Source organism: Mya arenaria, chromosome 6 (genome assembly GCF_026914265.1).
Source record: "Mya arenaria isolate MELC-2E11 chromosome 6, ASM2691426v1".
NCBI classification, from domain to species: Eukaryota; Metazoa; Mollusca; class Bivalvia; order Myida; family Myidae; genus Mya; species Mya arenaria.
Window position 1 is genome coordinate 28,782,253 of NC_069127.1, and position 27,624 is coordinate 28,809,876.

At 33.9% G+C, this 27,624-nt stretch overlaps 2 protein-coding genes across 2 annotated transcripts; one reads left to right on the top strand and one right to left on the bottom strand.

Moving 5' to 3' along the window:
- Nucleotides 1-2,212: 2,212 nt before the first annotated feature.
- Nucleotides 2,213-20,491, bottom strand: LOC128238540 (protein inscuteable homolog). The gene is made up of 12 exons (XM_052954570.1): nucleotides 20,353-20,491; nucleotides 19,606-19,773; nucleotides 17,870-17,933; nucleotides 16,807-16,930; nucleotides 15,982-16,034; nucleotides 15,286-15,403; nucleotides 13,627-13,740; nucleotides 12,922-13,219; nucleotides 12,418-12,593; nucleotides 9,678-9,903; nucleotides 7,249-7,325; nucleotides 2,213-7,057 (listed from the first exon to the last, which is right to left on the bottom strand). Exons 2-12 carry the CDS (start codon nucleotides 19,736-19,738, stop codon nucleotides 6,926-6,928), a joined length of 1,515 nt encoding a protein of 504 aa, XP_052810530.1. The 5' UTR covers nucleotides 19,739-19,773; nucleotides 20,353-20,491; the 3' UTR covers nucleotides 2,213-6,925.
- Nucleotides 20,492-22,001: 1,510 nt separating this feature from the next.
- Nucleotides 22,002-27,529, top strand: LOC128236660 (translocator protein-like). The gene is made up of 4 exons (XM_052951669.1): nucleotides 22,002-22,116; nucleotides 23,402-23,524; nucleotides 24,780-24,995; nucleotides 25,410-27,529. The coding sequence occupies exons 1-4, from the start codon at nucleotides 22,108-22,110 to the stop codon at nucleotides 25,578-25,580; spliced, it is 519 nt and encodes a 172-aa protein (XP_052807629.1). The 5' UTR covers nucleotides 22,002-22,107; the 3' UTR covers nucleotides 25,581-27,529.
- The last annotated feature ends 95 nt before the right edge of the window (nucleotides 27,530-27,624 follow it).

The following is a 27,624-nucleotide window of genomic DNA, read 5'->3' on the forward strand; positions in this document are numbered from 1 at the left end:
GATTATATAAAAGCACGGGTATTTGGCTTAATGTTGAGAGACCATCCTCATAGTGCAGTATACATCTTGCATATGGTATTCTCCAATAAAAAAGAAAATACAAACTGAGAAAAATAAACGTTTGTTGCTAGTCCGGACAATTTTCTTGGGCGGCTTTAACTTCTGATTAGTGTTAAATACAATGGACAGTTCCGATGATTATATAAAACTAAGTTATCTTATAACTATCTGATCTATATTACAGATATCAAAGATATGGGACGTGTTTATTTAAGTATGTGAGAATTATTATCTAACTCTGTCAAACAATATTATATTTGAATGTTTTGAATCAATATGCGTATATTCAAGGTATACATACCACGTGATTTTACGTCATATGTAAACATAATTTTGATGAATATTTCGGACAATTTTTAAACTGGACAAGGGTGTTTTCACTTTTCATTATTTGTCGAAAATGACAACTCATTTAAAACCAAGCTCAAGAAAACCGTAAAAGGATAAAGTATGTAAACCCATGTCTTTTCCTCAAACACTAAACAACGATTTAACCTTGGACCACGAATCCTCACTGGTAGTATACACTTGCCCAATAGATTGATTTTGGTTGTCAATAGGTTAAACGTCAATGGCAATGTTTGGAAAACTGTTCGTTTGCCTAGGACCATAAAACTTTACATAATAGGTTGAACTTGGCCTTAAATAGCGCCTAGTTTTTTGGGGGTCAAATGTAAATTCAAGGTCTCCGTCAATCTTGTTTTGAAAACTTTGTCCGTGTAATAACCTTTGACCATGAAATTGTACAAGTAGGTTGCCCTTAGCCAAAAGACGACCATATTGCTTTCGGTGGCAAGAGGTCAGGGTAACGACCAACAGTGGTTTGTTGACTTCGGTAGCACAATAACTTGATAACATTTTGTGGTGGATTTTACTTGGCGACTAGTATATGGCCCCTATTTTTCTAGAGTCAACGGTCAAGGTTATGGAAACGTTTTTTGGATACCGTCTTCCATAAGGTTAGTCTTAGAACCATAAACTCCACTGGAACCAACAGATGATCATTATTGTTTTGAAGGGCAGTACGTCAAAGTCTTTAGGTAAAAAGTCATTTATTTTAAATAATCTAGTGTTGAGTAGCAAAAAAACAGTTTAACCCCAAGTCAATTACGGTTTCACTGACCGTTCCCAGGTTGTAACCCCAACATTTATCAATAAATATATTTTGATGAATGCGCAGTCTGTTTGCCTTGTTTTGTACATTATACCTAAGCAATATGTTTGCTACTGGGCTTATCCCTGTAGTTTTCATTGTATTATTAGTTATAGAAGAATTTATTGTTAACCATGGCTTTTGGTTCCTAATTGCCAAGGTGAGGAGAACAAGTGCCAGATGGTGTTCTGGCATTTGACCAGATATTAGGAAATGAATTTTATATTATAAAAAAATGTATTTTGGAACAATACCGTATTTTATTTGACAAAGTGGCGCTGACGGGACATAACAATTATACACATCTCATGATTTTATTGTTCTTCTCATTATATTTTCTACGAAATTATCACAAAATAAGTAAAATTTAAAAAAACAATTCGAAAAGCAAAATCTTTTATTTTGCTTGGACGTGCATAATTCACTATGTCCCTTAAACACTCCTACAACACAGCACAGCTTAATAGCAAGGCACTATAAAGAATGAAAATCTTTTGAGCTAAGTGTTTGTCACACATTATCACACATACACGATGAACACAACCCCTTTTCGTGCACATGCTTAAAATGTTTTCTGACACAATGTTGGCTCTATTTTTGTCTGACAATGTTTTTGCCTTAGTTCACTAGGACCACAGTGGTTTGAGGATAGGTGAGCGATTTAGGGCTTGAATTCAACTCTTGGGAAAAAACTAAAAACATATGTTATATACCCGGACTCATAAATCAGACCAAGAAATGCATAAACATTGAAAAAACATGCGATTTCATTGATTCCTTATTACCAAATCTCCTGAAACTGTAATACATAGTTTCAGGCGATTTGGGCCTCATTCAAAAGGCATGTTTTGTCATTGTTATGCATTTCTAGTTCTGATTTGTGTCATTGCAAATCAACAATAATTTTCGTTTTTTTTCCAAGAGTACCATTAAGGCCCTAGCTCGCTCACTTAACTTAACCACTGTAACTAGGACAGTCTAAAATCAGCCCACAATACACAGAATAGCGCACACTATTTATTGCATATGTTGTGATATGTACAAAACGTGAATGGAAAAATATACACATGTTAAAAAATAATCTGGAATGTATAGAATATGTAAGAGAATGTAAATTCATCTATATACATATAAATATATAAAAATATCATGCGGTATTGGATTGTTACTATGTAAAAAATACAATAAATCATATTTTTTGTAAAATAAATATATAAAAAACATGCAGTTATTATTTGTTCCCATGATATGTATGTTCAAATCTAACTTTCAAGATCTATAGTTTCAGCTGATACAAGTTTTGTCCAGAGTGTATAAACAACGGCAAGACAAACACTGTAAAGAAACGAGACATTCTCTTATATAAAAGTTTAAACTTATTTTTTTTACAACGATTGTAAAACAAGTTATTACAACATTATATTAATCACTCTAATTGTCATGACGTCATGCGAGAGTGTGGTCTTATGTTGTGGTGGAAACCGGAGTACCGGAAGGAAACCCACTTGTCTGGCTTGATGACCGCAAACCAAACTCACATGTGCCCAGGCCAAGAATCAAACCCTTCGTGAGAAGCGAGTGCGCTAACCACTGCGCTAACCGGACAACCCAAATTATCTCTATTATATAAAGATCAGGTGAATACCTAGATATATTTTTTAACAAACATGTTGTTCGTATTAATGTAACATGCTTTGTAATAGCTGGTACATGTAATTGCCAATCCAGACAAATATCTCGGGGTCTGTTTAAACATGAGGGATCGATACCCACAGCAGGGTAAAGGGGCTTTAAGACGCTATTTGAAGTTTTTTTCCAAAGTCATTCATATTCATTTCAAGGTACATCCTACTGTTTTTTATGCAAATGTCCCATCAAAAACCAATCTTTATAACTGTACAATAGTCCGAAGTTAAAAGCTCGCAATCCTGAACTTAAGAACCCCAGGACCCAATTTCACGAAAATACTTAAGTCAAATCTCAAACTCAGTCTCAACACATTTTATCACATAACATTAAAATTTATTAAAACTCATATATGTTTCTTACAGTTTTATCAGCACATTCTATCAAAGAACATGCTGATAAAAGCCTTTGGTCGAATTCCAAGGTAAATATATTCTACAGCCAAAAATGTATTTGAGTACAATTCCGTATTTTTTATAAAATACTCAAGTATATTTTTTGCTCTAGAATTAGTTTTCTTTCAAATATTGATAAAATCTTTTTATCAATACATTCTATGAGACAATACATTTTCACGATTTTGAATCAAACTATGCTTTTATATGGTTAAATGAGTTGAGACTGAGTTTAATATTTGACTTAAGTATTTTCGTGATATTGGGGCCTGGCCGCAATTTCTCAAAACTTCTTAAGCTTAAAAGGCTTAAGTAGCTCAATTCAACTAGCCAAAATACTTACTTAAATTGAATTTTGATAACTGAAAAATAAATTGTGATTATCATAAAAATAATTCTTATCTAAAGTATAAAAACCCTTAACGTAGTAAATATTATGCAAATTATTGAAAAACAAAAATAGTGAGCTTAGCTTAATCCTGTTATAAGGACTTAAGATGTTTTGAGAAATTGGGGCCTGGTGTAAGACCTTCTATAATATGAAGAACATCATAAGTGAATGCCTAGATGTATTTTGAATGCAATAGTGTATGGTTATTCAATTTTGGGGTTTTAAGTCGAAAAGGGGCATAAGTCAACAATCATTTGAATTCATCAGAATTATGAATATTGCGACATAAGTACATGGTCTTTAAAGTAGGTTTCATGAAAATATCTCGTTTTTTTAGTTATGGCCACGATTAAAGATTTTGAATAACAAAACTGACACCAAGGCAATAACCATATTTTGATGTTTGTTTCTTCAAAAACAGGCCACCAAATAATGATCTTTAGCAGTTTAATACTATGAAAAGTTGGGTTTGAGTCTGTAAAAAGCTATCTTCATCTATTGATTTTGCTCAGAAAATTTATAAAATAACAGGCGTGTAAATAGGTGAATTTAAGTAAGTCTGGACGTACAAATCAATTTCGTTTTATTCAAATTATTAAGTTCTTTAATCTTATAGTGCTATAATAATGGAAGGCTAAGGAACATAAATGTATTTTAAAGTAAGTGGTGGTTTAGATTAAATGATTAAAAAACATATGAAGGTATGACAGCTAAATGGTTTTAAATGATGTAAGACAAAGTAGCAGGTACAGCATTATCACTTCCAAACCCTGGTATGCAATATTCTCAGTGAAATGTGCACCAGAGCTGTAGATTTTCATACATAAAGATTTCCCTTTTTTCTTTATCTAACGATGTACTGGTTTATTTATTACAATCAAACATTTACAAGATGTATCAAGTGCATTATTGATGAATTTACTGGCTTTTTACGGATTCAAACCCAACTTTTCAAAATATTAAACATTGCATTCTGAAGCTACATTATGAAAATAAACCATAGACTTTTGAAATCATGTATAAAACATATTGGTTATTGATAATCATGTTCAAAAGGCAGTCAAAACAAAACACGGATTATCAAAAATAAAAATATACATCTTAAGTATAAAAAATATCATCACTACACATCTGAGACAATATCCGTAAAGCAATCCACCAAGTGCTCTGCTGTTTTTCTGTTGAAAATGGGGCATGACTCTATTATTATTTAAGCCAGAGTTATGGGCCTTGCTGTATAAGTGCTTACTGTCCCTGGCAACATGTTAATATCGGGGTTTACTTGAATATCTATAATGATTTGTGAGTAATGGGCCTTGCTGTATAAGTGCTTACTGTCCCTGGCAACATGTTAATATCGGGGTTTACTTGAATATCTTGAATGATTTGTGAGTTATGGGCCTTGCTGTATAAGTGCTTACTGTCCCTGGCAACATGGTAATATCGGGGTTTACTTGAATATCTAGAATGATTTGTGAGTTATGGGCCTTGCTGTACAAGTGCTTACTGTCCCTGGCAACATGTTAATATCAGGGTTTACTTGAATATCTAGAATAATTTTTGAGTTATGGCTAACGTTAAAGATGAACTCTTACTCCCAAATACGATTTATCAAAATTAATATATTGTTTAAATATACAAAAAAGGATGAATAGATGTCAAAAACAGTTTACTTTGAAAGTTAGGTGCAGAAAACACGGTTTTTCTACCTTATGAGAATATTGCAGATCACAGTAAATCTTTTAGAACTCACCGATCATTTACAGTTAATCTTTTCGAACTCACCACTCATTTAATATCTTTGAGTTTTCAGCTATTTAATACTCTGAGTTAAAATCGTGTTATCATTAATAAATATTTTCCATAAATGCATTATTTAGTAAGTAATTAAAGACTTATCATTCAAAATTGATGTTTTTTATACATGTGTATGTATTGATTTTGAATTAGAGTGTCACTTTAAAGTGTTTGCACAACCAAGATGATGACACCCATGCTATCACAATAGCCTGACTTATTTTCTATGAAAGTCAGAGGAGCAAAAAGAGAACATTACAAATATAAAATATAGTGATATATCTAATACAAAAGAACTAGCTGAAGGAATACTGTACTGTAGACATTTTTTAGCACAAGCCAGCAAACCTGAATCAAGTCTGGGCCTATAAAAGAATCTTGCTATAGAAATATGCTTACTGTAGACGGATTAAATATGGCGAAGGTTCAATTTTCACAAATCTATCATATTGCAAATTTTAAAACCTGGCGAAATAGTCAATTTATTTCAAATGATTAAATAATTGTGTCGTGAATTTTAAATCTCCCAAATGGTCATGAACCAAAATACCATGGAGACAATATCGCACGGAATTAAAACAATCCCCAGCATAATGGTGCTTGCGTTCAAATCGTATAATGATATGAACATTAAGCTTTTGGGCTTATTTTAAAAATACTTAAATTAATTTGATGACTTACATCAGATTGGCTAAGACCGCAAATAATACTTGTACATCTACTGGCAATTAATGTATATAGAAGCACATGTTCATGCCTACAACACTGACACATTTTGAGGAGTCAACTTTTACAATGCATAAAAACCATGATAAGAATATAATATATGTAATCAGTTTGTAAAAAAAGGCCTTACAGCATACAACCACCTTGATATTAAGACACACGAAAATATTCAAAGATATCAGATATTTAACACCATGGTTGGTTACCAAACAACCTTACTGATTTACCAATAGCATGAATATGACCAAATAATACTGCAGAATAGATTAATATGCTACTACACGTAAACCTGCGATAGAATAAACTAATATCATTTAACATCTGGAAGATTTCCTGTGGAGTAAAAACAAAGTTCCATATGAGAGCATAATCCATCAGATCTGGTTTGATCACTGGTGACAGTCAACAGTTGTTATCACACAAAGTACATGTACCTTAACTGGTGGCAGTCAACAGTTTTGATCATACAATGTTCTCACTGTTTGAGAGCACAATAGAAAGAAGTCCATGATATGTGGCTTGATCAACTAGTGACAGTCAACAGTTGTTATCACACAAAGTTTTAATTGGTGGCAGTCAACAGGTTGATCACATAAAGTTCTCACTGTTTGATAGCACAATACATAGGAGTCTATGAGACGCCGTTTGATCAACTGGTGACAGTCAACAGTTGTTATCACACAAAAAGTTTTGATTAGTGGTAGTCAACAGTTTTGATCACACAAAGTTCTCATCTGTTTGAGAGCACAATAGAAAGGAGTCCATGAGACGAGGTTTAATCAACTGGTGGTAGTCAACAGTTGTGATGTCTGGGTTCTCACACAGAGAGCAGATCTTACGGAGAGAAGCCTATAAATATATAAGTACAAAGATGAAATAAAAACATTCATTCAAATGTCACTTATGATTTAGGATTAGAAAATTACTCAAAATTTTGCTTAATGTTTGAATTCTGTTTGGTATTTGAACTGAATTTAAAACCTTCATTTCTCATTATTTTTTATAGCTCAAATTCTTCCCTGTTTTTTACCAATACATACCAGACTAGCGACAAGCACAGCCTCACTGTTGTTTCTCTCTTCAATACTTCGACACAGCTGAACCAGTCGTGGAATACCTGATGTATAAAAACACAACAATCATCACGAGATAAGACGTTTATTTCTCTCCTCAATACTGCGACACAGCTGAACCAGTCGTGGAATACCTGAAGAACAATACACAACAATCATCTCGAGATAAGATGTTTATTTCTCTCCTCAATACTGTGACACAGCTGAACCAGTCATGGAATACCTGAAGTACAATACATAACAATCATCACGAGATAAGATGTATATTTCTCTCCTCAATACTGTGACACAGCTGAACCAGTCGTGGAATACCTGAAGTACAATACATAACAATCATCACGAGATAAGATGTATATTTCTCTCCTCAATACTGTGACACAGCTGAACCAGTCGTGGAATACCTGAAGTACAATACATAACAATCATCACGAGATAAGATGTTCATTTCTCTCCTCAATACTGTGACACAGCTGAACCAGTCGTAGAATACCTGAAGTACAATACATAACAATCATCACGAGATAAGATGTATATTTCTCTCCTCAATACTGTGACACAGCTGAACCAGTCGTGGAAAACCTGAAGTACAATACACAACAATACCTGAAGTACAATACACAACAATCATCACGAGATAAGATGTATATTTCTCTCTAATTCTTTGACACATCTGAACCAGTCATGGAATACACAACAATCATCACGAGATAAGATGTTTATTTCTCTCCTCAATACTTTGACACAGCTGAACCAGTCCTGGAATACCTGAAGTACAATACACAACAATCATCACGAGATAAGACGTTTATTTCTCTCCTCAATACTCTGACACAGCTGAACCAGTTGTGGAATACCTGAAGTACAATACACAACAATCATCAAGAGATAAGATGTATATTTCTATCCTTAATACTTCAACACAGCTGAACCAGGCGTGGAATGCCTGATGTATAAAACACAACAATCATCACAAGATAAGACATTTATTTCTCTCCACAATACTAAGATACAGCTGAACCAGTGGTGAAATACCTAATGTATAAAAACACAACAATCATCACAAGATAAGACGTTTATTTCTCTCCACAATACTAAGATACAGTTGAACCAGTCGTGGAATACCTGATGTATAAAAACACAACAATCATCTCTAGATAAGACGTTTATTTCTCTCCACAATACTAAGATACAGCTGAACCAGTCGTGGAATACCTGATGTATAAAAACACAGCAATCATCTCTAGATAAGACGTTAATTTCTATCCTCAATACTTTTAACACAGCTGAACCAGTCATGGAATAACTGATGTGCAAAACACAACAATCATCACGAGATAAGACAAGTTTTTTTAATAATACATTTCTGCAGAGTACAGGAATGTTAGTGTAGAAACATAAATGTCCGTCTCTCATGCAGAAGTTGCAAATTTGATCTAAACCCGTCCTAAGCAATTATTGGACTCCAAATAATATTCATTTGCTTTCAGAATATAACCTACATTTTCAGGCAATGAAAGCGGCTTTCATATAAGTACCATGCGTTATTGTTAAAAAATTCTGAAAATCAGGACGTCTTAGTTATAATTTCTACGTAATAAAGACATTTAAGGATCTATAAAGTCAGTAAGAACATATTATATAAATTTTAAGAACAAGAAGGGAAAATCTGTTGTGCATGCCTCTCTTCTTAATTATAATTTCCCATAATGTATAGCTGTCTTCACAATTAACTAAGTAAATCAGCAGGGCTTTTAAGAGTTTGAAATCTCAATCAGTCCAGGCTTGTCAAACCCTCAAAACCATGCCATTTCCAAAGTCAGATTTAAGAAATGTCTGAAGAATTCTGTCACACATTTTTGCAATGTGTATTCTGTCAATAATTTTCGCGATGTTGCAATTCCTAAGCTGTGCTTTAGAGCCTAAATAACACATTTAGATTTTAATTTATACAAAATTCATTTTAATTGAGATTCTTATCGAGATTCTGGGGCATTTCTTACAAGGAACGCTGTTATAATAATTTTTCGGCCGACTGAGACTAAATCAGCATAAACTATAAACAAGGGTGCCACAAGGGAAATGACAACTCATGTTGCTGTGTTTTTACAGTCCAGTCTGGGCCATAAATCAACAATTATCTAAGCCAGAATTATGGGCCTTACTACACATGTGCAAATTGTGACTTGTAACATGTGTACCAAGTTTCATATGAATATCTTTCAATGGTTTTTGAGTTATGGCCAAGGTCGAGATTTTTTCAAAACTATCCGGCCACAAATTAATACAAACAAATGAGCTTAAAACGGTAAGTTTCTTTTAGTTTTTAAAAATAAATCATGGAGCTTAAAACGAGAAGTTGTTTTTTTTATAAGAAATCATGATAATAGTTTAAATACCCTGAAGCTCAACAATGATTTGAGCGGTCATCTCATCTCGGCAAAGTCGTGTGAGAGCGATGGCTGCCTTCTGCTGAAGTCGTTCACACGCAGCGATCTCCGCATCCTGCTTACATCCAGCAGGCCGCTGCTGTAGGAAGTTGATAAGCAGCGGGATCCCATTGTAGGCCACAATGTCTCGACGAGAAAGCTCCGTTGTAGCCATGTTGGCAAGAACTGTGGCTATCTGAATGAATCAAAGGCAGTGATTATACACTACTTCTCCTGATTTTTTGACACTGTTTATGAAACTATGGTTGGTTTTGTTTTTTAGTTAAAAGCTGCACTCTCACAGATATAGCATTTTTACAACTTTTTTTTTGTCTTGGAAAGAGCAAATTTTGCGTAAATATCTGCAAACCAATGATAAAAGATTGCTGACATAAAACAAATCGTAGGTTTTCATATTTCTGTTCAAAAATTAATGTTTTATGGCTTAAACCGTTACTATCGGTTTAAGAAAAATGATTAAAACATTATTTTTTACAAAAATATTAAAACCTGCGATCTAATTTTTGTCAGCATTCTTGCATGACTTAAGTTTCCTTGGGTTTTTGCAAAAATTGGCTTGTTTCAAGACAAAAATAAAAAAGATGTCAAAACTTTCAATCTGTGAGAGTGCAACTATAATTGAATATTTCCCTTTTTTTCTGAAACAGCAAAATACACTTCTGCTCGCTCTGTAAATACATATACATGTATATTGCCTCCAACATGAATGACGCAACTCCGATAGTCTACTCATTGACCCCATATTTACCATATTGGGTCCATAAATTATATCGTACCAAAATGGCATTAATTTTCCGATTCCGATGAATGAATAAACCATCACCCATAAATTGATCAATCAGGTTGCTGACATGTTAAATATGTTACGTGGTTTGTAGCTTAGCTCTCACCCAATATGGTTTCTTTTGCTCATATATCCCATTTTGGGTCACCTACTTACCCTGTAAATTATAGTTCCTACTATTCTAAAAACAAAAAGACCATCAAGCGGAACCATGTACACTTTTGGAGAAACACCCCATTTGGAGTTAAAATCTATTGAATGTATAAAAACTTCCAAACTGATAAAAAAATATACAGTATAAAAAAAATTCTGCTAAAACAGTGGTCGAAATAAGCACAAAAATTTGATGCCAAGCAATAGTATGATAATTCGGGCTTGTTAATCCAAAAGTCTAATTTCGATGACTGCTAAAAAGAAACAAGAGCTGTCGTAAGACAGCGCGCTCGACTTCGCCGCTTTGACTTAGAAGTGAATACAATAACAATGTAATATTACCAAGTTTGGTCTATTTATGTCAAAACCATTATGAAAATGTGGTAAAGAATATACAAATATGCCTTTCAAAAGAAATTAAAATAAAAATTAAAAAAAAATAATAATAAAAAAAATTCAAGGGCCATAAAGTACAGCCACCTTGTTTTCCCTTGGTAAAATACTGGTTAAGAATGTAAAAATGTGCCTGTGAAAAGAAATTAAAAAAAATAAATATATATATATATATATTTAAGGGACATAATTTGTATTTAGTGTTTAGATGGAGTTATGTTTTTTGTTGTAAGATGGTCGTAAATAATTTTGAATTTTATTAAGTGCATTGAATGAAAGGTATAGAAGTTTTTTATTAAAATCCCAACTTGCCCTTAACTTTTACTTGCCTAAAACTTTAACCTATGTCAATCAGGGGCCATAACTTGTATTAAGGATATGGAGTTATGTAACCTCATTGGGTTATGGTTCAAAACAATTGTGTGAAGTATTAAGTCAATTGAATGAAGGGTATAGAAGTTATAAATAAATATCCCAACCTGCCCTAAAACTTTAACCTAAGTTCCATAGTCAATCAGGGGCCATAATTTGTATAAAAGATAATATGGAGCTATCTAACCTCATGATGTGATGGCTCTGAACAACTGTGTGAAGTATTAAGTCAATTGAATGAATGGTAGTGGTGTTTTAAGTGAAAATCCCAACTTGCCCTAAAACTTCAACCTGCCCTAAAACTTTAACCTAAGTCAATCAGGGGCCATAACTTGTATAAAGGATAATATGGAGTTATGTAACCTCATTGTGTGATGGTCCTAAACAATTGTGTGAAGTATTAAGTCAATTGAACAAAGGGTATAGAAGTTATTTATAAATATTCCTACCTGCCCTAAAACTTTAACCTAAGCTTCATAGTCAATCAGGGGCCATAATCTGTGTAAAGAATAATATTGAGTTATCTAACCTCATCATGTGATGGCCCTGAAAAACTGTGTGAAGTATTAACTCAATTGAATGAAAGGTATTGGACTTATAAGTGAAAATCCCAACTTGCCCTAAAACTTTAACCGGACGCCGACGCTGACGCTGCGGCGAGTAGTATAGCCCACCTATTCTTCGAAAAGTCGAGCTAAAAACAGATTACTAATCTGAACATTTTCACTAAGAAGCTTTATGAAAATGGTACCATATCTTCGACCAACAGTTACATACAGTATCTTTGCCAAACAGTGATTTGTCTGTTGAACATATAAAATTTCCCATCCTGACCTTTCCCAAACAGTGACATAATCCATGGAACGTATAAAATATCCCAAATATTCTTTGACAAACAGTTACGTAATTTATTGAATGAATATAATCTGCCAACCCAATCTTTGACACGCAGTGACAAAATCTATTGAACATATAAAGTATTCAAACCTGATCTTTGACAAACAGTGATTTTGCCTTGGGCAGTGCGGATGCCTCTATGAGAAGCCGTGGGGCGTCTAGCTGCTGGAGAATCTCGCACGTCTGACTGTCCATAAACGTGATGTTGGCAATCGCCGCGGCACCCAACAAGAATGTCTCGTGGGAGCTTGTTGCAAAACACAGGTCTGAAAACATGCAATCAGTTTCTAAGAACAGTGAAGTGGTGGCAAAAAATTACTAGATATAAATTAAAGAAAAAAAAATCCATATAATAATTTGCTTAAAATATGCTAAGCCCTTCCTTTTTAACCACTTCATTTTAATTTCAACCATTTGTGCAAACGTTTTGTACTTCTTACACCATGATACTGGTAATATAAATTTCTTTGACATACAGGATAGTTCTTTCATGTACTATTTATAAAAGGTTTTCAATAACATGATTGAATTACTTGTACGAATAGAAGCAAAGATAGACTGTAACGAAACGAACCAATCAACAGAAATACGTACTTATAAGAGCACTCAGGAGGTCTTGCACATTTTCAAGGAAGCCGGCGATGTGTTGGAAATTGTCAAGGCAGGGGGAGGTAATCTGTGCAACCACGCCAGCCGCCTCACCCCGGACTGCCTCAGACACTGTGGCATCACACAGGATATCTGTGAGGATGTCTACCCCGCCCTCCTTCTCAAGTTCCAAGATGGACTCTGGCACACAGCAGATTGTGGCCAGCGCACGCAGTGACTGCACATGGGCAAACTCCAGCGTATCCGTACGACTTATCTCAAACAACGCCCGTATACAACCCTCCTGTTTCAATAATGCAACCAGATATAACAGACTGAAGAGCATAATTTTAAAACTGCATTCCACAACATCGTGCTATGTAAAAATGAGGTTTAGATAGGTGTTTTAACAATTTTGTTTTATGCCTTTTCTTGCTTACAATGCAAAATAAGGATACTATTTAATAAACTGTTTCAATGAAGAATAAACATTAATTTACGCACTTATCAATGCTTTGTGCCACCAGTACATGGTTGTACACCTAGGGGATTTAACCAAAAAAAACCAGTTTTGTTGTCCAATCCCTTGTGTAGAAAGGTTTGTCAAAATCCTCATTGTCATAAATAATCCTATGTTTAAAGTTTTCTGTACTGCTGCCACCCTTGTGGGATCAAGCATTGATAAGTGTAGTATTGTTCAGTAAGACTTACCCTGGAAAGTATGTAGCACATGTGTTCTCCCTCTAGACCGAGACTGATCACGGTGCTAATACAGCTGGTGAGAGCCAGTGGAGTGTGGGATTCATCCAGGGTCTCCACCAGTTTCTATATTACAGAGAAAGTGACATGGTACATGAACATGAGTCCTAGGGATGGCAACGAGTATTAAAATCGGTGCTAAAGTACAAGGATAATTTTCTGATCCAGTAATTGAAATCTAAAATTATAATGGGGCTGTTATACTGTTTCCTGAATTTTTTTTATTTTAAATACCAATTTTTCCCTGAATAGCTTAAGGTTACACAGTACCATTACAAATTCCTGTTTGTCAATCTCCTACATAGTAATCTCCCTTGGTTGCATAGCTTGGAAGAACTAACATTTTAATTCATTTAAAAGAATAAATTCTAAGTTGTTTCCTCATAATGTATAATCCTTTTGTTTTCTCTTCAGTTACTCATTACCGTAAAAGTTTCTAGACTATAGTTCTACTGTCGTAGAAGATGGAATTTTCAATGTGCATCTAACTTATACAACTAAACCATAAACATCTAGTGGAAAAGTTGCTCTAACAGAACTTATTCAAGTTTAAGCAGGTATTAATGTTTTTGCTGTATCTTAAATACAACTAGAGAAAAGGATTTTTCAGAATAATTTTAAGCGTAAAACAGAAAGTCAGTCAATTTTTGTTGTTTTAAGTCAGTTGAGGCTACTTGTTGTGATTTGTAGATGGTTTCCTGTGATGTTTCAATTAATTTGACTCAGTTGTTTCTGAGAAAATATTTTTTAAGAAACACATGAAGTCAGCCATTTTGTGGTTGCTGTTGTAGGTCAATCAAGACTTATTGTTGTAATTCTATAGAAGTTTTTTATAGAAGCTAGAAAACTTCCTGTGAAGTTTCATTGAATTTGGCCTGATGGTTTCAGAGAAGATGTCTTTCAAGCATTTGTTGACAGATGTATGGATGGACGGACACTATACAAAGACCGATCCTGATAGTTTAACTCGAGCTTTTGTGCTCAGGTGAGCTAAAAATCCAGATGGAGGCTTTTCTGCATCATTTAAACTCATTCAGTTTTTGCTTCCTTATTACTTTAACAAACATGAAAAAATTGTTGTTGTCTATTATGGAAGTCCACTTCAAATCCAAGAAAGCCATAGTTCAATACATGATAAAAGAATTTTACTGTAGATAATATGCAAGGATAGATAGTAAGGGGAAAATAATGAGAAATATCTGTGTTAAAGTTCTTAATACTATGTTAAATGCAAAAGCCTCCCATAAGCGGCCACAAGCCTGCCATAAGCCCCCCAATGCCTCCAAGAAGCCCCCCATAAGCCTGCCATAAGCCCCCCAAAGCCTCCCATAAGCCCCCTATAAGCCTGCCATAAGCCCCCTATAAGCCTCCCAAAAGCCTCCAATAAGCCTTCCCATAAGCCGCCTCCTATAAGCCTCCCATAAGTGTCCCATAAGCCTCCCATAAGTCTCCCATAAGTGTCCCATAAGAGTCCCATAAACCTCCCATAAGTGTCCCATAGGCTGATAAGCCTCCCATAAGTCGCCTCCTATAAGCCTCCCATAAGGCTCATCAACGATGAAGTTATCATTCAGGAGTACGGTAATGGTAAAAAGTTTGTTTTGTGTTTACCTGTACAAGATAGCCGAGGGCCATGTCAACGAACCTACTGAACGACTGACCCAGAAACGTGAGCTGGTTCACCAGGGGGATCTTTACTGAAGACATCTTTGGCTTAGATGACATTGACCTTCAATATAATTATATGCATGTAAACAACCTCTATTTCTGTTTTCAATTATCTTAATTTTTTAAGGCAAATGATGAATAAAAATTATATTCTTAAGAATAAAACATGAACATACATAGTAAAAGGTGGTAGTATCGGTCAGAGACAGTGAATATTTTGAACTGTTTTTAGCTTTGGCCGACAACAACAACAAGGCTATGACAATGCTATGGCCAACAACAACAACATAGGTTATGACAATACAGTGACATTTATTCTTTGAAACACAGAGAGGCTAAAAGCTGAAGAAACATCTGGGACCATGATTAGGAACAGCCTCAAGTCAAGTCTCAAGTCTGAGTTCAGACTCAAGTGGCAAACCTGCAAATCTTTATTTCATTGAAACTTTTTTTTTAGTCGAGTCTTGAGGATGAAATGTATAACTATTTGATATGGTACAATTATTTACTCTTATGTTTGTTAGACAAATGGAATAAAGATGATTTTATGTATTATAATATAATCACGTCTTTTTCTGAGTATGAGTCTAGTCTTGGAAATGAGACCTGTTGCCCCCTGACTGTTTACAATATACTCACACTTCCACCTGTTGGGCAAGTTTGGCACATTCTCCCATCACAACTTCTTGTTGCTGAAATAAATGTGTATACAATTATATAAAATATATAAAAAAAACTTTTAATAAGTGAGTACTTAGACATTGTTGTAAATTTAGTTTCTACAAAAGAGTTAAACAGAATAAAAGGTACAAATAAAAACATTCAAAAATATTCTCACATTCAAAGAACAAAAAGAAAATATTATCATAATTTATTTTCATAAGGAACTTAACATATATCACGGACCTATGGTTTATAGGTCTGTGCATATATGCACTACCTGGTACATATATTTACAAAGAATGCTGATATAGGGAAGGAGGGGGATCGTTGCCTCACCCTAGGAATGAATGCCTTATTTTAAGCCAGAATATGGAAACCATATCACATTTGGAGCCTATCATATATATATTATGGGGAAGTGCACAGATTAAAAGCTGTGAATAAGACAAATTCTACCACTCAATACTCAATACCGATTGTAGGTTTGAATGACTCATGTAAACTGTACCAGCTTTTTTTCATTTGTTGGGTATACTGGTCGACTGGTACTTTACAAAGAATGCTGAAATAGGGAAGGAGGGGGATGCTCACCCTAAGCATGAATGCCTTATTTTAAGCCAGAATATGGGAACCATACCACATTTGGAGCCTATTTTTTATTTAATTGGGAGGTGCACATATTAAGTTGTGATTCATAGCAATTCTACCATTCATTACCGACCATAGGCTAGAATGACTCAAATATAACAGCTTCAACCATCATTTGTCAGGAATAAAAAGTCTATAATGCTCTGTTGTTACCTCGAGTATGAAGTTTGGAGTGTGATGGATACATTTGTTACATTCCTGGATGAGAGAACGGATGTGGCACGTGACTTGTACAGTGAGGGGATTCACGTGACGCCATTTCTCACCCTCAACACACCTGCAGTAGAAAGGCTTAATTAATGTACATATCAGAATCAACTGTTCAAGGTTTTTTTTACATTACAATTTTGAAACTCACTTTTGTGCCATATATAGGTTGTGAGATTTCTTATATGTTCAGTCTTTGAGCTTAAAACATATATCTATTATTTCAAACGGTTGTAGGATATTTAAAAGACAAAAACAAAATTTAATAAACTATCACTTTAACATGTGTAGTGCATGTATTTATAATGTATAGTGCATGTATTAATAATCTATAAATTAAAGGTTTTTAGACCATGTATTTATAATGTATATTGCATGTATTTATAATCCATGACTTTAAAGTTTTACAGATCATGTATTTATCATGTATAGTGCATGTATTTATAATCTATAACATAAAGGTTTATAGTGCAGGTATCTATAATATATCACTTAAACAATTGTAGTGCATGTATCATATAATCTGTCACTTAAACATGAATAATGCATGTATTTATAATCTATCAATTAACATACATGTAACACTCATACCTAATTAACAATAAACTATGATAAGAACTAAAATTCAGCAATGGGATGTGTTGCCATGACCTTGACCTTTAACCCACTGACCTGAGAACCAAAAAGGGCCATCTACTGACCACTACCAATGTGCATACCAAATTTAAAGACTTTACAACTAGTAATTCAAAAAATATTTATCGGAAACAAACGTGTGACGCCGCTTACAACTACAAAAAATCAGCCCCAGAAAGAAGTATTAAATAACCTGGAAAATGGCACAAAAATTAAATATATAAAACATTGATTTAGAAAAGAATCTGCCCACCAGCCCCATCATTTTTGTTAACCTGGATTTTATTTCAAAACTTATTTTCTTGGGCCTTTTTAAGTAATAATTATGTCAATAGCATTGATCAATTAAGCTTTATTAAAAAATGAAACTTACTTGAAGAGTTTGGAGAATTCATTGCTTATATTGTGTGACTGACTGCGCACTGCATCGATACCACCTGTATAGAAGATGACAAAAAATGATCATAGAAAAACTTACTTCGGTTTTATGACTACCTGTATACAACATGTAGTGTACATGTATACTGGTACATACATAAGACCCATGGTAACATTTTAAAGCTGCACTCACAGATTGAACGTTTTGACAACTTTTTTAATTTTTGTCTTTGAACGAGCCAATTTTTGCGAAAATCCATTGAAACCAGTTATAAAAGACTGCTGGCAAAAAAATTAGATTGCAGATTTTTATACTTAAGTTCAAAAATTAATGTTTTATGCATTTTACTTAAATCGTTAGTAACAGTTTAAGCCATAAAACCTTGATTTTCGAATGGAAATATGCAAATCAGCGGTCTGATCTTTTGTCAGCAATCTTTTATCATTGGTTTGCAGATATTTACGCAAAAAAATTCTTTCTCCAAGACAAAAAATAAAAAAGTTGTAAAAACGGTAAATCTGTGAGAGTGCAGCTATAACTTCATGATTCACAAATTCATTATTTCAACTGAATGATTTCATGATTTCAACTTTTTAAAATCATTATCTCCACTTAACGATTTCAATGAATAATTTATGATTTTTTTCCCCAATTTCATGATTTCATCTTCATGAATTCACGATTTGAACTATTGAAATTGAAATGTCATCATTCTTTTTTGTGAGTTCATGTACCTAGTTTTGATGTAAATAAGCTGGATGATTTAATCTGCCTTTAAATCAGCATAATGTGTGAATAAAATGGTAATGCCTTTAAGCTGTAGTATATTCTGAACAATGCAAATGTGACGTTCGATTTATACTTAAGATTGATGAAAATGATACTGTTACTCATAGTAGGCCATCTGTTGCAAAAATTGTGCATTTGTTTAGTGTACATGTGAGATGTCAGAGTCAAACAATATCATCTAATATGGCCATCAGTATCACAAAGTATTTTAAGATATATTTTTCCTTTATATAAATTTTGTAAAGTTGTTACAATTAACCAAAATTTCAAGCATAAAATTATTTGCAAAAATAAAGTTGTGCATTTATTTGGAATAATTATGTCAAGTCATTGAAATTAAAAAAATTGTATTGTTTTACTGGTAAAAACGTCTCATATTACTGTCCAGCTTTTTTAAAATTACGGTAGCTTAGGAAAAACATGGATTATTTTCTTAATAGACCATTTGTTAGATCTTCGCACTGTTTGATCAACTGAAAAATTAAAAAGGTTCACCTAGTTTACAATTTTTATATCAACTCATCAATCATCTCATTATCATATCTTCACTACACGTATACTACATGTACATACTACAGGGTTGTCATTACTCACTGATTTACAGATTATATATATGGGGTGTTTTTTTTATTTCCTTCAACTAAGACATATAACACAACAGGCTTATACATTTTCTTCATTTTACCTTCAAGTTTTGGAATTAAAATGCATTTTTTTTCTATAATATACATATTAAGCAGATTCCATTGCTCATCTGTTTATGCTATGGCTTAATATTGGCCTTGCTGATTCTACAGCTACAATGTATGCCTATGATCACTGGTAACGTGCATATAAACTTTCATTGTCGTTGATAATGTGTATATGAACTTTCATGTGAAAACATCACTTCATATTTCTTGTGAATACAGCCCTTGACCCTCAAACGTTTGTTCACTCACATTTAATGAGCGTTGTTGAGCTATGTTGGAGATCCTGCGAGAGTGACTTCCCCTGGAGCACGGACATACACTCTGTCTCCGTCACCAGGCGGATCTCAGACAACCATGCCTGTACACTGTCCATCATGGACATGCAGTTTGGATCTGTTTCACATTTATTGGTATTATCTAAAAATCAATAAAAAAATATATCTATGACAATGAATTTTATTCAAAAAAAATACCAGAAAATATTTACGATGGTAAATGTTTGATTTTTCTTTAATGAAATTAAAATAGATATAGATAGATACTCTATTTCCCCCAGTAAAGGAGAGTATAACATATTTTGTGTCCTTATTAAACATCAATAAAATGGGATATGTTCAAAATGACATTTAAAACATTTCATAACAGCATTAAATTGGAGGGGGGGGGGAGGTCCAGTCCATGCTTTTATCTGCTGATAACAGAAACAAAATAGACCAACAAATAGAAATAAGCCAGGTACATGTAATACAATATAAATATGATGTGTAATAATACCCTAAAACTTTAAAACAATGAGTACAATAATGAAGCAATTCCGTCCAGATGACTAACACTAGATTGGTGTTATTGGGTGCCAATCATGTAATTGTGTTCTGATTAAAGAGTCAGTGGAATGATTTGTGTGATATTTCTTAATCTAAAAATACCTGTTCATTTATTAATCCTACCTGGGAGAAAGAGTATGATTTTTTGCTATTGGTCCTAGATCCTACTTACCAAGGCTAGTGTAATTGATGTCGAATGTTAAAGCCAATAAAGTTGAATATTTTTTCGATAGATAAGCGAACAAAGTGGAATGAAGAGCTGGTAGCACATGTAAGCTCTATTGAATACTCAGTAATGTGTAAACAAAAATAAACATGGCAAATTTTAAAATAAGGGAAGTAAGCATGATAAAACTACATACGAAAGTTTTCAAAACTTCTGTGGATAGTTCTGATTATCCCACGCAGTGATCTCCCTTTAAAAGTAGGAGCTATAGTGAAAGATGAATATCAGAATAAGATAAACAAAAAAAAGTGGCCAGTTGTTAATGAAATATGTGGAATACACTTTATCTCATTCAGAATGCTACAGTCGGACGAATGTTCACAATTTTGTTAAAATTAACAATGTTGAACATTAACGTCATAGTTGTAAACTTAAAAATATTTTCTGCTCTGGAAGTGTAATGGATACAGTACAGTATACTTGTGATCTGTAGTATCTCTAACATAATTTGGTACAGATGTTTCAGACAATCGTTCCATATGGTATCTAGCGTTTTCCATTTAAAAGTGACTACAAATAAAAAAGAAATAAAACAACGATTTTGTACACATTTCTGCTATTAAGGAGTTTTTTATTATTAATATAAAACGCAGATTTCCATTAACATGATAGTAATTAATAACTCATAAGGTCTCTTTCAACAAATAAAAAATGCTTTACTCAACTGCGATTGTAAGTATGAAAACATATATGGGGGAATTACCAGGTGCCCTTAATGGCAACTTTATTTACCTTTGTCACATTTGGTACTATTTTGAATTTGGGGAGACAGAAAAACGTTAATTACACCCAACAGTTTTATTATAACTCACATACACCGGAGGTAGAATTGATCTGAATCATAATGTCTAGTTCTTAATTGTATCCCTTAATTCTACCAAACGTGTTCAAGTTGTATAAACGAAGCGTGAATTCCGTTTCTTTGCGCTGTCGTTTCCACGAAATCTGGCCTCTGTTCTGCCCATTATATGGTTGTTAGACGCCAAGGGACGCAAGTCAGTCGTGTGTTTCAAAAATGCGGAACATGGGCGCTAGGTTGTAATAAAAATTACAGTTTATGATTATGAAATTATATAATTCAGTTATGCTTTAAATGGACTAGACACCCTGTCTAATCCTTTTAATGTTACAAAATCTTTACAATCCGTTAAAACTAATGAAACACGAACTACAGGGACAAGCCTAAAACTGAGCCAATACCTTGTTTACAGGCACATTGATTTATGACAAACAAGCACTTAACGGAGTGTTGATTTATTCCTATATAAGAACAAGGATATCCAAGGTCGTAATTATTATATACAAATATAGCTGGATCTACACTCCCCATATTCAATTTCAAACATTCCTTTCGCTTTGAAAGAAGACTTATATACACTCTCGTTGGCACGATGTTTGTGCACTGGTGTGGGCTTGTGTTGTGGGTGAACCGGAGAAAACTTAGAAAACCCGACCGAAATGTCACAGATGTAACTCACTAAGGGGCCGACAAATCGCAAATCTTTATTTTTTAGGGGCCGAAATGGCAGGGCCGAAGTATCTCGGATCCCGAATTGGTAGTGAGCCGAATTAGTAAGGGGCCAATTTGTCTCGCCCCGGTATAAAAACTGTTGTCTGTTACTAACTCGATAAAGGTGATTGACTGGTTTGGTTAAAGGTCATTTGATAGTGATTACCACATTTAAGTCGACAGTACGGTTAATGAATAAGGTAAATGGTGATTTACTCTCGTAAATACATGGTTTGTTTTAAGATTCGGCTCATATAAAGAGCACCTGCAATGAAATCCTTTATGCACTGTTTACCGGACGATGCTTATCCGAATTCTGATGAAATGTGTTTGTTTACTTAGCAGAAGTGAATTTCCTTAATTATTTCTTGAACGTTTTTTTTTGGTCTATTGCGCTTTCTGACTTTGTTTTGACTAATATAGACAGGAAATGTTGTTTAACATTTTGTTGACAAAATAACATCTCAAATTTCTTTTAGGTTACATATGTCCCATGCCTCAGGGGCAGGATGATTGGTCATGCCACACCCCTTTGGCCATGCCCCCAAATCAGTAACAAAAAGGCAAAAGTCACAGGCTTATAAATAATGATGGGGGGGGGGGAACTCTAACTAGTACACAATCACAAGAATTATAGATCTTCCATTATTCATTCTTTTATTCAGTAATATTTACAAAGGGAGCTGACTTTTCACTGCATTTCCCTATATTATTCCAACCCACCATGTTCTAGAGGCCATAACTTCTGACAATTGTACATTAACGACTTTGAAAGCCCCTTTACCCTGCTTCGAGCGTAAATCCCTCATCCTAACAGACCCCGACTTTTCAGGATTGGCAATTATCAGCTATTAGAAACCCTGCATATGAGTTTTTTCCTCTAGATTTCTTTAAATTATCAATGGAAAAATACAATCAATCAGGCTTCATTTAAAATAAGTTTAGCAAAAATGATATCGGGTCGTTATGAAGTGTAGTTATACTCAACTCGTTTTAGCAAGCGGGTTATGGGAGGGTTCTGCACCCTGTCCTTTTTCGGAGCACCCTTCTGCCCTCATGGTGGCCAGAATGTGCACTCTCCTGCCTTCAAAGAATTAATGCTTAAGATAATCAAATATTTCTTTTGTTTTGATTAAGACTTGAAATATGAATATGAATTCAAACAAACTTTACATGTTTACATGTAGTTGTTTAAACCTAATATTACTTCAAATAAGCACAATTTCTAACAGTTTTTGTTTAATTTATAATGCTTTATTTATTCACTGCCCAATACAGTGTGTCTGTTTTGTCCCTCAGCACCCTGTCCCTTTTCTGCAGCACCCTGTTCTTCTTAAATTAAGGCTAAAACCCTATAATCATGAAATTGTTCATCTAACAGTTGAAACTATATATATTTATACAAGTTGTTTTCAGGAAATAAAGATGAAAAAGCAGTGGTTTGTCTTTAAATCTCTCTCATCTTTTAATTTTTATATATTTCAGATGGCAAACTATTTGAAACCTGTTGCAGCTGTGTTGATTCCTAACATCGGAGGTTTTCTTGGTGGGATTGTCACGCGGAAAGAAGTGAGGCCTTCAAAGCCAGGGGAGGTGTCCTGGTATATGGTAAATGGCATGATGTGTAGTGATTGTACTGGAACATGTTGTTCTGTGTCATACTAACACTGCTTTCATTATAATAATTATTGTAAATAAAATGGACGTTCTCATAGATTGGTGCCAAAATTCATTATCCATTAAATTAACACTTGAAAAATTACAAATTAATATATTAATCTGTTTTCTTTCACCAAATTAACTGTTCATCCTTCCTCATAAACAGAAATATTCAAGCAAAGATAAGCACTGATCAGGACGATCGCTCTAAATTTAGAACAAGCACTGCAGTATCGACATGCGATAAAAGATAGGCTGTACATGCACAGCCTTCTATATTTATTCCAACAATGTTACAATAGATAGATAAATTCTGACCACTTGCAAGATAAAATTTTAACATAAAGATTTTGCTGCATAGTACAAAGTTTTTAATTTAGTAATAGTATAGATTTGCAAAAGTTGCCAGGTAAATATATTCCCCTGAAAGTTGTGAGAAAGCCCCAAAAACAGACAGTTATACAATACTTGCCTGGTAAATGTTTCCCCCTAAAGTTGCTATTTGCCAATGTGTGAAAAGCGCCTTCAACAGACAGTTTATAATATGTAAAATTTGCCAAGTTAATATTTCCCCAAAGTTATATATTTGCTGATCCCTGAGAGAGCCTGTAATACTTGTAACTAAGTAAGTTTTACTTGGTAGTATACTTTTAAAATTGTTGATATGATGGCAGGTTATTGGCATCCTGAAGCGTCTTCTTTAAACACTTAATGTACTCAAACACATACTCTAATTAAGCCTCAGTAGATTCTTGATTTAAGTGCCAGCTTCGAAAAGTACATTAATTTTGCTTAATGCATTGACTGAATTATGTTTATTTAGGTTAAACACACTAAACATACATGTGTGTAAATCATGGTAATACATATTACTGTAAATCAAAACTAATGTTTCAGTATTTCTTTTTTTAAATCTATTTAACTTTACAGTTCAGTTGAATAAGTCTAAAGCCACTTTTTCAAACACTACATTGCGAGAACAGTTTGATTTCCACAAACCTCTTGATCATATAACTATATCTTAGTTTTACCTATCAGAAGTTTGTTACTGGTTCTAAGGAAGCCATTGTTCCACGTTAACCAATCATAAACTTTGTAACAGGCCCTAAAGAAGCCATTGTTTCAGATTAACCAATCATAAACTTTGTTGAAAGCCCTAAAGAAGCCATTGTTCTAGGTTAACAAATCATTAACTTTGTTGCAGGCCTTAAAGAAGCCATCATTCCAGCCCCCTAGTTGGCTGTTTGCTCCAGTGTGGACAGGGCTGTACTGCTCTATGGGTTACGCATCCTACATGATCTACAGGGACGGTGGCGGTTTCAGTGGAGATGCCGCCCTGCCCCTCGCCCTTTACGGCACACAGCTGGCTCTCAACTGGGCATGGTCTCCCCTCTTCTTTGGGCAGAAAAAACTGGGACTGGTATGTAATACTCAAGTGTTTTCCTCATCTTTTAGTGAATAGAGTCAGCGCCTTTGAATTGTGTGGTGACGCTAAATTGTAAGCCTCATTTTAAATCAATGACTTCTAATAGAGTGCTAGAAATTAGATTTCTAAAAAACCTAAAATACATGCATACTAGGGCAACTGCCAAGCATATGCAAATGTAGTTTGTTATGCTATTATTGTTCACAATAGTTGCAGATTTATTTTAGATTTGATTTATTGCTGTTTCAAATTTGTGCATTCAAAATATTATTATTATGTTTTGGATCGTGATTGTTAAAAGGTTACATCAATTCCTTGTTTAACTCTTAAAATTACGAGTGTTGTGTATGTTTAAGACGTGCTAGTTTCTCTTCCACTCAAGCTTACACACAATTTTTCCATTTGCAGGCGCTTTGTGAGAACATGCTGTTGTGGGGGTCGATATTGGCCACCATTGTTGCCTTCCACCAGGTGAACGCCGACGCTGCCCACATACTGCTGCCCTATCTCGGCTGGGTGTCATTCGCAAACTTCCTTAACTTCAAAATCTGGAGGCTTAACAAGGACAGAAAAGACTAGACTCGCATTGCTTATCCGGGCCAAAAATTGTATCATGTCCATTTAACCACACCAAGCAAAAAATGGACATTGTCGTAGGTTTTTGGCATCACATCCAATGTTTTACACAAAGAAAAAAACATTAATAACCTTAATGTTATCAACACAAAAGCGTCGCCAATCTTTTGTTTTTGTTTTTACAAGCAACTGTGATATTTATTGCTTACATTGTGTATGCAGAAAGATCTATTTTTGCTTGTTATGGTTAAAAAGTAGACAATGGCAGTTTGTGTATACTGTGTATATTGTAGCATGTGATATATTTATTCCAATACATGCCTTTATTACAGTTTTGATAGCATTCTTTTATACTGGTTTACGGTTTTGTTATGAAATATTACATGTATTGTTATATGATGTTAAGATACTCCTATATGGGCTTAGCTTCCTACCCAGGCCAAACAAATAATGAGTTTAGGGCAATGGTTTCGAGAATGCTAGGTAGGGTAGGGACATTTTTTTTTTAATCTAGTCAACATCTAAGCATAATTTAGTCTTGAAAGTTGAATGCTTACCTGATGACATTTATAACGATATATATTGTGTATTTACTAATTAATACTTTATGTTTTAACTGTAATCAACACAAATGGATTTCACTGTCAACAATAAATATTTTTATAATAATGGGAGAATCTGACTTTTTTTTTGTTTTAATATAAAAAAATATCTCATGGGTCAAGGCGTTTTGCCAGGTAGGGCTGGGTTGCCCTAAATACAGGCCCCAATTTCTCGAAACATCTTACATCTCTTTTAACAGGATCAAGCTCAGCACGCTATTTCGATTTGGTGTAAGATGTGCAATTTTCTCTTTTTTAAGAGTTTTGAGGCTTTTTAAGGAAATAATATTTAAGACATATATATATGATAAACTACTAGCTGTTTCATTAAATCATATTTTTGTATTAAAGTAATATTGCTAAATGAAATAAGATACTCAAGTGAGTTTCGTTTCAGAATTTTGGAGGAATGGGGGCTAGGTATATTATTTTTTTAGGCCTTACTAACATCTATGAACTGGAACTCTGTCAGAATAAGACACGGCCCCAATATCCTAAATAATGTTAAGTCCCTTACAACAGGATCAAGCTAAGCCCACTATTTTTATTAATGTGTAAATTGTTGAATTTTCTCCTTTTTGAGAGTTTTGCGACTATGGAAAATATTTTAAAAGATTATCATGATAAACTATGTTTGGTTTATAAAATGAAGTTTGAACAATTCATAAGCAGGTAGTCACTCCTGACAGAAGAAGTGTTCAACCAATGAACAAAAATTGCACAACCACATTACTTGGTTGAGAAATTTGATGTTCAACATGACTTGTTTGTTTTTCTATGTTGTTGTTAAAACCAAACTTGGATAATTATTATGCTGTTTAGTGATCGTGCAATAAATGTCTTGGTGCAGTGAACATATTTATTTAGTGATGTCTGATTACCAGTATATATATATGTTTTTTAGCGTTAAATTTTGTACATTTTGAATTATATGCTGCAGATCATTAAAATTAAACATATTGGAGGACAGTTATACCCATGGAATGTACTTTCTGACAGCAGTGCTTTTTTCTGACCCATTTGAGAATGAAATTTGGTCCAATTGCTAATGTTAAAACATTTTTGTTAAAACATTTTTTTCCCAAATACCAAACACCTTGTGATAGAAATTAATTGGTATTCATTTTTGTAGAACAAATGATTTTTAGTATCTGCTTTATTTTAAAAAAAGATTACACATTATTTAAATGAAAACTGGCCATGTTTTCATTGTCCATTAAGATTTGACCAAGGAGGAGTTCTGTTTTAAAGTTTATTCCTTCAAGTAAACAGGGTTATACAAAAATGCTTGTTAGTTTTTTGTATTCAAGAACATGTATATCATTCTTGTCAATAAATATACAAAACAAGTTTTGCTATGTTTTTGTTTTCTATACAGTTGCAATTAATTAACAAGAACACTCGTCTGATGTTTTCAACACAAAAGGCATTTCTCAACAATTATT

Coding starts and splice junctions, on each gene's coding strand:
- LOC128238540 (XM_052954570.1), bottom strand. CDS start 19,738: ATGTCCATGATGGACAGTGTACAGGCATGGTTGTCTGAGATCCGCCTG. Junction 7,326..9,677: donor AATCATTGTTGAGCTTCAGG/GTATTTAAACTA, acceptor TTTATACATCAG/GTATTCCACGACTGGTTCAG. Junction 7,058..7,248: donor CTGTGCTTGTCGCTAGTCTG/GTATGTATTGGT, acceptor ATATATTTATAG/GCTTCTCTCCGTAAGATCTG.
- LOC128236660 (XM_052951669.1), top strand. Junction 23,525..24,779: donor GGGAGGTGTCCTGGTATATG/GTAAATGGCATG, acceptor ACTTTGTTGCAG/GCCTTAAAGAAGCCATCATT. Junction 24,996..25,409: donor GGCAGAAAAAACTGGGACTG/GTATGTAATACT, acceptor TTCCATTTGCAG/GCGCTTTGTGAGAACATGCT.